At 42.2% G+C, this 12241-nt stretch overlaps 1 protein-coding gene across 13 annotated transcripts in view; it reads right to left on the minus strand.

The window, feature by feature from the left end:
- The window catches only part of PRRC2C (proline rich coiled-coil 2C), a 69719-nt gene that overhangs the window by 13437 nt on the left and 44041 nt on the right, over positions 1–12241 (minus strand). For 6 of the 13 annotated variants that reach the window (XM_050977343.1, XM_018923486.3, XM_018923482.3 and 3 more), the window contains exons 23-27: positions 8322–8411; positions 6508–6609; positions 2324–2531; positions 1286–1489; positions 454–575 (exon numbers count right to left, since the gene is read on the minus strand). In XM_050977343.1, coding sequence (XP_050833300.1) covers positions 454–575; positions 1286–1489; positions 2324–2531; positions 6508–6609; positions 8322–8411 — 726 coding nt within the window. The remainder of the gene's footprint in view (positions 1–453; positions 576–1285; positions 1490–2323; positions 2532–6507; positions 6610–8321; positions 8412–12241) is intronic. The other 7 variants (XM_050977345.1, XM_018923483.3, XM_018923490.3 and 4 more) reach the window with 5 other exon arrangements.

A 12241-nucleotide genomic window follows, 5' to 3' on the forward strand; every position in this document is an offset into this window, starting at 1 on the left:
ACGTGAAATCTCAAGGCTGCATGCAGAGCTAGAATTGCTGCTCTCATGAAAATTACTTTCTAGTTGAATTTTATACAAAATTGAATTACAACCAACCAGCAGAAACTGAGTGAAATATTCAGATCTGCATATAAAACAGCTGCTTGGGATTGATTATCATTTTGTATGGCAGAAGTTGAGTAATCCTGCACTCACATGGCCACAGAAACACCTCCCAGGAATAGAAACTTTCCCATATATTTGTGAGTGGAAGCTTATTCTCTCAACTTCCATGGCAAACAATCAAGCACTGCCTGCATGCACCAGAACAGACAGCAAGGACAGACATGACCTCATTTTTTGCAGTCTTTAGTGTCACTATCCCCTGCCCCCATAAATCATTAGTGGAACTTTAAAGGCAATATGCACAGGGAGGGGAACAAAGTGCATGAGGAATCCCCAAAGTTTCAATACCTGAGAAAGGCCTGGCTGAAAGCCTTGCTGCTGGGCCAGAGAAGGTGGTGCCAAACGGGCGTGCTGGGTATTGAACAGGTGACTTGTATCCATGTAGAATGCTGGGATTTGAGCTGCAGTACCTCAGGAAGAGCAATACAATTAGTACCTGATTTTAGTACCTGATTCCCAGCACCACCCCTCTAGAAAGGTTTTCATCAGGAATGAGAGATGCAGCTACTGTCAGTCCTTCCCACTGTAACAGCTACCAGAGGGCCTGGGAGAAGGAGCAGCACTGCAGAGCTGGCTGCCTCAAAAGCTTTGGTATCTTTTCCAATTCACCCCCAGAATCTATCAGTCTTGCACAGGCATCATTAACCCCACACAATTTTGGAGGGATGAGCAACAGATTCTAGGCAAAAAAGGCATTTGGATGAAGGAAGGGTAAGAACATGTAACCCTGCCATGTAATTTAACTAGACTGTTAAATAAATGTAGGATTTTCCCTAAAGAAAAAATGCCACAACTCTCAACTACTGTAGCATTTTAAGAAAGAAATCTAAATCACTCCTGGTCTTAAATAGCAATTTACAATTCTGCAACAGAAAATTGGTACATTAGGAGACTCAAACTTACTTTCTTCAACAAACTATACAGCACTACCTTTGCACTTCCTGATAAAGCAGCACAGATTTAGAGTAAGACAATTAGTGAATCTGAGTACAGAACACTCTTTATCACTCTGTCTTTACTGCAGAGCAAAACCAGAACCATATTAAACTCTCCAGCTTCAAAATTAAAAAAAAAAAAAAAAAAAGCAGATGTGTGGCTTCTCAGCCACAAACACCATTACCTGCTGCAGACTGAGACACATAGACCTGGGGACTTTGCTGCTGCTGGGCAATGAGGGATGGCATGCAGCTCAGCTGGGAGAAGTGGCTGGCAGAAGCCAGGCTGCTTGTCTGCAGCTGCTGGGGTTTCACTTTGCAGATATTAGGAGGGTCTGAGGTGCTTGCAGTCTTTGTACTCAGTGAAGAGGTTGTGTATGTTCCAGCTCCTAGGAGGAGAGAAGCAAGGGATGCAACAATCAAAGACATTTCAGAGCCTCACCATTCAGAGGTCAAAGTTTTGGGACAGCTCTGTGAGCACAGCCACAACTGGTAAAGAACACTGAAACCTAATGCAGCTGTTTCCACCAATGCAAGAAAAACATGGGGCCAGTTCTGTGGGGTTCACTGTGGGAAGGGCTGGAACCCTGATACACCTCCCTTCTCAGGCACAGGAGCACACAGAGGTACTGAAGGAGGCAGCTGGGTCAGTTATTCAACAAAACATTGCAACTCACAGTGGTTGTGCCTCTCATGGAGATACACTTTAATTTTCTAAATCATGCAGCCTTAACCAGATTTAGCATCTTTTGTTTGCTGCCAAGAACCAAGGTGGCAACCAAGCACTGGTTGTGAAAAGCAGCTGGACATTTGCTCTGCCTTTTGCAAATAAGTTTTGATATGAGTTCTTGAAGCTTTAACTTAAAAAGCAAGAGTACAAATAGAAGTAAATCAGAATTATTCTCTGCCCCAAAATCTATGTGTGTGCCTCCATTTGGCTGAACAAAACTAAACCACAGACAAGAGAAGTTTACCTTCTCCTTCAAGTGCATTTAAGTAGCTTAGACAGAGAGCAGTTGAATATTATCTTCAGGTGACTGAAGTGGAACAGGGGAAGTCAGTTAACAGATTATTTGGGAAGTTGCTGCTCAGATCTGACATTGCATTTCTAGCACAAACCTTTTGTCAGCTTTGCATTAAACAATTCCAAAAGGAATCCAATCCTTTGAGAAACATAAGCAAGGAACAACACAAAGGGACACGACTGCTTTGACAAGAGTTACCTGAGAGGGATGTTGTGGGGGTAACTGAGGCCACAGGAATGGGAGGCATTGATGCACTTGAGAAAGAGCTGTAAGTGCCACTGCTTGGCCCAGTGTTGCTGCTGCTGCTGCTGTTGCCACCAGCAATGGGAGACGCTGCTGAGGTCACTGGTGAACTCTTCTCCCCCATGTTTGGGGAATTCTCCCATGCTTTGCGTGCAGACTCCATCTATTTAAAAGAAAAAAAAGAATTTCCTCATCTATTAGGAAGTTTCAAGCAGTCCCTGTTCCTCTTTTAACAGTTCTTTGTGGTTAAAAGGCAATAGGGGCTTCATGCCAGCCTCTTTTGGAAGTCGCTGTCATCGTGCAACTCTGTTCATGCAAAAAGCAAACAGCCTCAGGTTGGAGCTGCTCATCTGCTCCAACTGCACATGTGCACAGGTCATCATCTTAACAGCCAATGCTCAGAAGAGAATTCACTCACACTAATTTGGCTTGGTTTTGTTTGACATGAAGAGCAAAGACACAGTGAGCAAAAGAAAGGGAAAACCCCCTCTAAGTATTTCCATCAAGTCCTTTACTTCCAAGGGCCTTTTAAATGAAGCAGCCCTTTGCTTTCTTGGTCCATCATCACTTGGAGTGACCACCTAAGATACCTACTGCACACTTCAGTGAACATGACAGCAGTCAAGTTTGGATTTCCAAAGCAACTACTGCTCAAGAAACAACCACAAGCTCACACAGTTTGTGTGCGTTGCTTTATGTTAAAGCTAAAAAATGCTTCATGCTCCTCTATTTCTATAATTATGAGCTTATGTCTTGCACAGCAAGGGAGATGAAACTTTAAATATTATAGACACAGTTACCTTCCCTCAGAAGTGGAAACAACCATTGTTTTACTGCAGCCAATAAAATCTAATTCTTGCTACATTAGGCAGGTAATGTGAAATCTAAAATGAGACACTTCTGAGGGTCCAATGAACAAGAAATATTAATGTTTATACTACACTCACTAATTTAAAAGCTCAAACATAGTCCATGGACTTCTGCACAACCTTCAGCTCTCTCCAGTGGAAACTCAACTTTAGCTAGCAGAGCTGAAATTGTTCACTGTAAGTTTTTCAAGGCCAGGTGCTGTCTTTAGTGGTGGATATTAAGGGGTAAATATATCCTCCCCACACACCTGCCCTCACTGCCTGCTCCAGAGACCCCCCCCCCCCCCCCCCGGCTCAGTCTCTAAAGCCACACCTGTCACCCTGCCCTGCTTTACATGAGTTAGGCAGAGGCTGGACAGACCAAACATGGCTCAGGTTATTTGTCTAGATGCTTCAGAAATGGTAAAAAAGCAGAGCAGTATCAAAAGAAGTGGGTCACAGGTGATCAACACACACCTATGTGGAAAATGAGGTTCTGGACTCCTGAAGAGAATAAAGGGGGAAGAGGGAAACTTAGTTACACATTAAATCCTTGGGGGGCAAGTCACCTATTTTCATTTTTGAGATCATCTTCCCCAGCAATCATTCACTGTTTCCCCTCCACAACATTTTCCTCCAAACTGGTTCTGATTCTTACAGACAAGGCAAAGTTCACTCATCACTGATGTGCTGGAAATGATTTTGTTTAGGTGTATTGCACAGGCACTGAGAGAAAGTGGGTAAGTACCTGTGACTGTCAGACTAGAGAAGGTGTAGAAGGTTCTATGTTCACTGGTTTTCATCATGTCCTGAAGAAACTATTGACAGCAAAAGCTACACACTGCATTTTGTCACATCTAGAGCATACCACAGAGTCCTGAAGCTTTCTTTTGGAAAGCCTCTTAGCAACCTCTAACTTTTATAAGCTACAGAAAAAGATGCAAGAGAGATTGATACTCTAGGAATGCCTAATCAGCACCATCTACAGACCAGCTATGGAGGAATAAGAGGCTCTAAATTAAGTGAGACTGGAGACAGTGTTGTAGTTTCACTCCTAGTTAGGAAGAAAGGAGGGCAACAAGGAGGAGATCGTGGCTGCTTGAGGCTTCTCTTCATCACTGATCCATTGGGGCCTTCACACTGCACAACAGTCCTGCCCATGTTACCCAAAAACTCCACTGGAGACAAACCCCAATGTGCCCTTCCTTAAATACACCAAAGTCTCAATGGTTAGAAAAAGAAAGCTCAAATGTGTCAGTTTCTTGACCAGATGCCTACAGAGGAATTTTAGATGAAACCTTGGACATGCAGAGGGCCAAGCAGCTCAGTTTGAAATTGCTTTGGACTTTCTTCTGCTCAGCTCCTTACCTATAACAGCCCTTTGAACCAAGTCCTTAAGAGGATGACTGAGTAAAGGTGTCCTTAGCAAAGTTACTCCAAGGAAACAAGATCTCAACAAGGCTTCCCAGAGGAGCACCTTGTACCTCCCCTGAAGAATGATGCCAAGCAGTGGGAGCAATTGTGGCCAAGTGCCCTACAAGTCTCTTCACAGACAGCTTTCTGTGTCAGGGGATGGAGGGAAGAGCAGGTGCAAGGATTAATCCTTTAGGCAGGCAGAACCTGGATATTTTGTTCTTTTAAGAAAATGAAGGAAATGCTTTCCTCTCTCCTGCTCCAGAAGTATCCTTTGTAAGATGCAAGGGCTGTACTGGAAGAGGATGACAAAGAGCAGAGCTGTGCCTGCTGGGACAGTGAGTGTCTCAGAGTGTGCTTCAGAACAAGCCTGAGCCTTCTGCATTTGTGAAAAGGAGGCAGAGCTCCAGTGGCTGGAATGAAGAAATCAGGGACAAAGCTGCTTCCACATAGCTTTCCCTCCAGATTTCAGTCAGAGGGTTCTTCAAGACAGCCTCAAAACATGGATCTCTGACCTATTTTGTAACCACACATCCCAAAGTCTATCATCCCCTGAGAAATCACTGACACCACAAGAGCAGGAAAAGAAATGCAGGATGAGTGACACAGACACCACAGTTTGCTCTGTAACTGGGCAGTGTCCCACACTTTGAGGGAACTTTCAGATAACTCTGAGCCCTACCTGCATGACACAGGATTCCATCTCCAGCTGCCAAACAGTCAGAACAACAATTCCAGACGCCAGAAAGTCATGTTAGGATAACTCATCACCCAAGGATGTACCAGAAACCCAGGTTTTTTAAAACTACTTGTCCCTCCACAGTGCTCTCCCCGTTTCTGTACATCTACTGTTTGAAAGAAGTGTTATACTTCTTTTAGGAAATAAAGTGTTAACAAGAGGAAAGCAGAGATTCAACAAGAGAACATGAGTATTTCTCATCTGCAGAGAACACAAGCAAGCAGCTGTCAAACCAAGCCAGTGAGACAAGTCTCACCGGGATTGACATGCAAGTTCTTCCAAAACATTAGCTCTGCATCCAATCAAGTTTCATTTCTTCTTTAAAAAACTTAAACTAAGGTCAAACACCACTATTCCTCAATACCAAAAGCAGCAACAACACTTCTACTGGCTCAGTCACAATGACAAAGCAGATCTAGAACACCAAAAGAAGAAAAAAACCCAACAACTTCTAAAAATACAGTAGCAAAGCTAGAGCCCAACTCTGTGTTAGTGAGTTATACAATGCACACAGTCCAAAATCCAACAAAATGGGAAAACAGCACTCAAAATCTTCTCCACACTTGCTCTGCACTGGAAAGCAGGAAACAACAGAACACTAACAACACTACAAAACACATTCTGACCTGCTGATCTAACTGCCTTGCAGAGACACCAACACACCAGCTACATGTCACTACTTGGAACTTCAGCCATCCAACTCAAAACCACATTATCACTGCACCAAAGTCTTAGAACTATGAAGAAGTCAAACTTGGCTTATCAAGCAAATCCTTCAAGCCTTTACACCAAACCAGGCAACTTACTGTAAGCTCAACGCTCAAAAAACCTCAGCCAGATTCTGATGGTTTGCCATGAGCACTGTGGTCCAATGCTAAAACTCTAGGATCTTGGTTTTTCAGGGCAGTGGGAGCCAAGATTGGTTGAGATGCCAAGTGTTAATGCAAAACGGGGTTAGAAATTTATGGTTTAAATGCATCCTTCGACAGAGTCTCTGTTTCAGCCATCCATTTATATGCAAAAGCAGTTCAGCAGAGGAAACAAAGGAAGGCTCTAAAAAAAGGTTCACCAGCAAGTTCTCCAATAACTTTTTTCCCCTGCATGCAAGAAAACGACCCTTAGAGGGATGTGGTACATACCTTGAGGGTGAGGTCGACGGTAGCGGGAGAAACTGGAGTTAGGCTGGAGCTCTGTTGTAAAGTCTCCCTCCTAGGGAGGGGAAGGGTGTGGGGCAGGGGCACCTGAAAGGCAGGCAACACACATCACATTCTAACTAAGTCTACTAGAAAAGCCCCAGAAAGCAAAGCTCAAGCTTTATCAAGTGAGCTACAATTTCTTCAAGGCTTGAGCATTTGGCAGGGAGACTGATAAAATAAGGTGAAAATTTGGTAGGCAAGGAAAGGCCACTCAGCAGGTGCCAAGATGCTCCTCATCTCTCAAAGAGGCTGAAGATTAAGTTTTTAAGGTGTCCATGTCCTCTGCATAAACAAACACCAATTGTCTGTTTGGGGATTTAATTTCAAGTACCATTTCAGTTTACTGATATGCAAAAATTCTTCCCAAGCCAGGTTTGTCCCTTTTTGTACCAATACAGTACAGGGGGTGTCATGACCTTGAGTTCTGAGATGCAGTTTCTGAAAAGAGGAAGCTTTTATAGACCTGCAAAATCACAGGACCATGAAACAAACTACAACAGATTTGCCATCCAATAATTGAATTCAGTTATTTTCTCTTTCAAAAGATGAAAGATGTGATACTTGGGGAAATAAACCTGACATAATGCTATTGCTGTCTTTGCCTATGAAAACTCAAACGGATTTTCTAGAAGTTTTAAAGGAAATGAATCAAAAACACTGCAGTGTCCAGTCTGTTACTCCTAACTCTTCCTTTCTCTAGCCATAGCTTAGCTAATGGACTTCCACTGGATGAGATAAGGCTAATCCAAAAGACAGATCCTGAAGCTTTGAAGCAGGGGATGGCACAGATCCTTTGTGGCCAGGAACCCTTGATTCCCCTGTTAGAAATTCAACTCTAACATCCACAAGGATTGGACATCCTTAACACAAAAGAATTCAGTCTTCCACACTAACCACCAAAGTCAAAAACCAAAACACTACCAGAAAAGCCAGCAGAAGAGTAAGAAGTTCAATCAGTACTGCTTCAAAACAGTGCTGCAGTAAGCTGAAAAGCATTTTTAGATGGAATTGACAAGACATCTTCATAAAAAACTGAGATCCTACTGTATGATTCTACCTTCCCCCACCAACAAGTGACTCAACCCTGAGCTAATTCTGTTACTCAAACAACAAGAATCACAAGATCCAAGCTCCCTGATACCCCAGCACACCCAAGACAAACTTGATTTTGCTACAAGTCAAAACCCAGCTGGTTCTCTCAATCACTGTGCCACACTCACAAGTCAGGACCACTGCACTGGCTTTGAGGGCTGCAAAGGTCTCATCTCCATAGCAACTGAACACCTGAAGCCTGTTGTCTGCTCCCACAACCATTCAGCTGCTCCCTGTGCATACAGTTGCTGTGATTTCAGGCTACAGTTCAAAACTCCTTTGTTTGTTAAGAGCTTTTCTTCAAACTCAGCCTACAGAGCTTTGCTCCTGGTACCAGGCTCAAGTGCCTACTGCTGCCAAGAACACACTCCCTCATTATGCCTATCTGTGCTTTTTTCAGAATTGTCCCTATAAACATCTCCACTTTCTGTGCTCTTTAGCTCACTGTGATTGTTCAAAAGACAAGAAAACACCTGAAGAATTCCAGAGCAGGTACTAATCAAACCAAATGTCCTTCAGAGTAAGATTACTGGAAAAAGCCCAGCTAGTTCACATGAAAGGAGCCCTGTGGACTCCTTCACTGAAGGCACTATTTGGTGCTTTAAAAGAGGTGAGAAAATATTTTCTTGTCTTCCAAGTCAAGACGATCACTGCAATGGACTTACGTTCGTCACCAAAGTCTCCTCCATTTTTGTACTGCTAGTAGCCACTGTGTTAGGATGAGAAGAAGGTGTAGTGTAGTCTGTTACAGACTCCTGTGAAGAAAAACAATTCCATTAAAATATCTCCCTTACCTAAATTCCATTTCAATTTCTTGGACAGATGTCAGCCTTTCTAAAGGAGGAGTTCAGCAAGCAACAGAAGATTAGAATTTCACACTGTTCTTTCTTACAAGTCATGTCTAACAATCCTTGCTGCAGAATTGCTCCTGAGGTCAGGAGGGTTCTTAGAAGATTACAGTTTGCCTCATGACCTCACAATGTACATCTGGAGAAAAGTCAAAACACAGTCTGTAAGGCAAGAACATCCAGAGCAAGGTATCTCCTGGGCACTGTAAAACTGGACTGTGGTGGTGCAGCCCATTATCATTTGTCACCCAAGGTGCTTCAGCCACCTGCAGGCCCTTTCAGTCAGCTTAAAAAGTAACATACCTTAGCTGAAAGCTTTCTGTAGCTTTAAATAAATACAGAAATTTCTTAGTATGACAAGAAAGGCCCTCCAGATTAAAAAGAATACAGAGGGATGGTTGCCATTTGCAAAACAATTCTTTCCTGTAAATTTTGTCCCTAAGAATCACAAGACCCAGATTCTCTGGATGGTGCAGGCTACTTTCTGATTTCTGCATTGCTTAATGACTTCAAGGAAGAAAAGGACTGAGGTTTCCAGTCTGCTCAGAGGCTTTCCTTGAAGCTTATTTGTCACAGTTAAGTGGCCCTTCATGTGCTCAGCAAACAAGGTCCTTTCAGTGCTGGCTGTAGGCAGTGACTCCTGAAGCTGTAGATACAAATGGTCTGAGCAAAGTTTAAATGTCTGAAGTTTTACATCCCTGAAGCCCAGGAAAGGCTCCACCATCTTGACAGAACCAAACACCAAAAAGAACTGAAGGACAAATCAGCAGCAGAACTGTTATTGAGTGTCTGGACTTGCCAACCCAGAATGATTTTGAAGACACAAGCCATATAATGCTTGTTTAATTGCATCCAACCAGTAGGATGAGAAGCTACTAAAAAAGTGCACACTCAATTTACTCCTCAGGCCTGTGGCAATGCCTCTAAAAAAGCAATTAGAGCACTGAGACAGTAACTGACAAATTACTAAGAATCCTCCTTAAAAGGATGAGCTCATTTTGGTAAAAGACCAGAACAAGCTAAACCATAACAGGGTGACAGAGGACAACGTGCACACTGATTTGTTTTTATAATTTATTAATAGAGATCTCTTTGCTCCATTTATTTATTTTCTTTACGTGTTAAACTGGTGAAATATAAGATATATGGTGCTTCCCACAAACCCAACCACTAAACTGCAAGTTGCACATTTGGACTGGATTCCAACAGGCAAACTCAGTCTGGGTAAAACAAGGCAAGCATGCAAGGCTGCTTTAATCATAAAAGCTTTCTAATGAAGTAATTAAATGGCTCCATATTTTTTTAAGGATGCATCACTGCCTAAGAAAGAGAAAGTGTTTTTATTAAATTTCCTTCAAGGTCTAGATGCAATTTTTTCAGGGTTTCAGCAGTGAAATTCCTCATGAAAGAAGATGGATCAAGACTACTGCTAACTTTCTTACTTTGCAAACTCACAGCACAAAAGAAGCTTTTTCACTAGAATTAAACCCAAACCATTCTATCAGCTCTGTGCCCTTACAAGTGCATGTGCAATGCTGAAGCACAGGGGTGGTTTAGAGGCTGAACCTCTTATGCAGATAAGACAGAGCTTTAACCACATGAACACCACCCCATAAACTGCAGATTCATCTCCATCCTTCATTTCCTGGTACATTAAGTCCAGGATTTTCTGTTAGATGTGGCTTAGCACCATAAGGTTTTACAATTCAGTTCAAGTGATTCTCCTGTACAACTGTTTGACTGAAGAAACCTACTGATTACTTTATTAATAACTAGGTAGAGCAAAAAGATCATGTTTATGCTTTCTTTTGGAGTTCTCCACAAATTGTTTGCACCTGAAGAAAAAGAACAGGCAGACTTCTTGTGACTACCTCCTTGAAAAAGAAGAGATCACAAAACCTCCAGTGACCTGATGAACAAAGTACAAGGCAGACCTCAGAGCTGACCCTGCTGTAAAGGATCAGGGGACTTAATGGGATGAATTAGCTATTTGACTGGTTCCTGATTTACATAAACCACCCAAATTAGAGCTTGAAAGATACTCAATCTTCTAAAAACCAGTCTGTGTGTCCTCTTAGCCATGATCTGTAAGACACAGCTGCTGCTACCTGTACTTCACTGGCATCCACAACCAGGTATTGCACTTGCTGGGATTTGACAGGTTCAAATAGAAGGCTGGGAAAGGCAAGGGCTAAAATGTTTTACCCAATTCAGAAACTCACACATCAGACTGCCTTCACTACAAAAATACTGCCAAATCCAAGAGAAACAGCTGCAATGGCTTCTGAGCATCATACTTATGAACTAAACTTAAACATCTCACTGCAGAAGTTAATTTATATTTATACAGTTTCTAAGCAGTCTTGTATGATTAAATGCACATGCTCTTATCAAGATGTTTGTTTTGGAATGGATGGGGTATTCTTACAAAGCTTCTGAAGGAGGACAGCTGGCTTTTACAGAGATTTAAATCAAATACACCACAAGTGTGCATTCCTAGAAGCTGAGCAGGAATCTCTGAGAGGGATGTTTAAGACTATCAAAAGAAAAGACATTTAGGTTTGCCAAAACTTCAACATTTGACATTGAAACAAGAGGTTAGAGATGTCAACACCTCTTCCCTCATGAACAAGCAATGGAAAGAGTACCAAGACAAGAAAAAGCAATTGCAAGGTACATCAGTACAAGAACTTCAATGCTGGAGCAGTATTTGAACCCCTTTTAGAAGCCTCTTAAAAAAGAAGGGACATTTATTGCAGGTTTATTTCTGCAAAACCTACATGGAGGTTTATCTTATCCCATAATTTGCAGGATGTTGGTTTAACTTATACTTTTTTCCTAGAAAAAACAATTTATTATTGCCTCAGGAACTACTCCTAACAAAGGAATTTAAAAGCAAACCTAGTGCTGTTAAGACAGGAGTATTTAGGCCTATTATTAAAGGCTTCTTTAAGCAACCACTCAATAAAGAATTTCATATGCAGCACAAACTGGAAAGCCTCTTTCCACTCTGGTTTTCCCTCCAGAAGACAGAATCTCAGTGCCTTAGTACTGTGCTAGTTCAAAGAACCTTGGCAACCCATGTTAAACTAAACCTAGACTGGCACAAAGTCCAGATTCCCCTTTTGAAAAACTGATACATCAAAAATACAATTGGAGGGAGGAAATTGTGCTGATTTTAGCAGAGCTACTTGACTACCCTGAGTCAGGCTGCAGTAATCAAAGCTGTGTTTCCTATTCTCTTTGTGGCTTAAAAGAAACCTCTTCTCCTGTCTTGAGCTCTGGCCACAGGAGTTTGTGGGACCTTGGGAAGCACAGGATCCAAACAGGCTCACCAAACAGCTGAGCAAGGTGTTTACTGTTCTACACTTCTGATTCTTATAAAAGGACACTTTATCAATTTCTGGTATGAACATAAAGCACTCACACCTACCTACAAGATGGAAAATGTCAGGAAGGATGAGAAATCCCTGCACTGAATTTTCTTAAGCCTGCAGCTTCCATGTTGGACACAAATATCCTTCCACTTGCTCTGGAGCAACACTTCATTGAGAGAAAATCTTTTATGGCAAAAAGCTGCCTAAGCTGCCCTTTGTTTTGGGGTTTTTTTCCTAGCTGTGGGTGACAAAGATGAATTGGCGGTGAGTCACACTCCATATTCTTCAACTATTAATATAACTCTCAAAGAGGATCAGTTTTCCAAAATGCCATCAGAAGATTTCTGCTTAAGACCAGCA

Source organism: Serinus canaria, chromosome 8, assembly GCF_022539315.1.
Source record: "Serinus canaria isolate serCan28SL12 chromosome 8, serCan2020, whole genome shotgun sequence".
In the NCBI taxonomy this organism is placed as follows: domain Eukaryota; kingdom Metazoa; phylum Chordata; class Aves; order Passeriformes; family Fringillidae; genus Serinus; species Serinus canaria.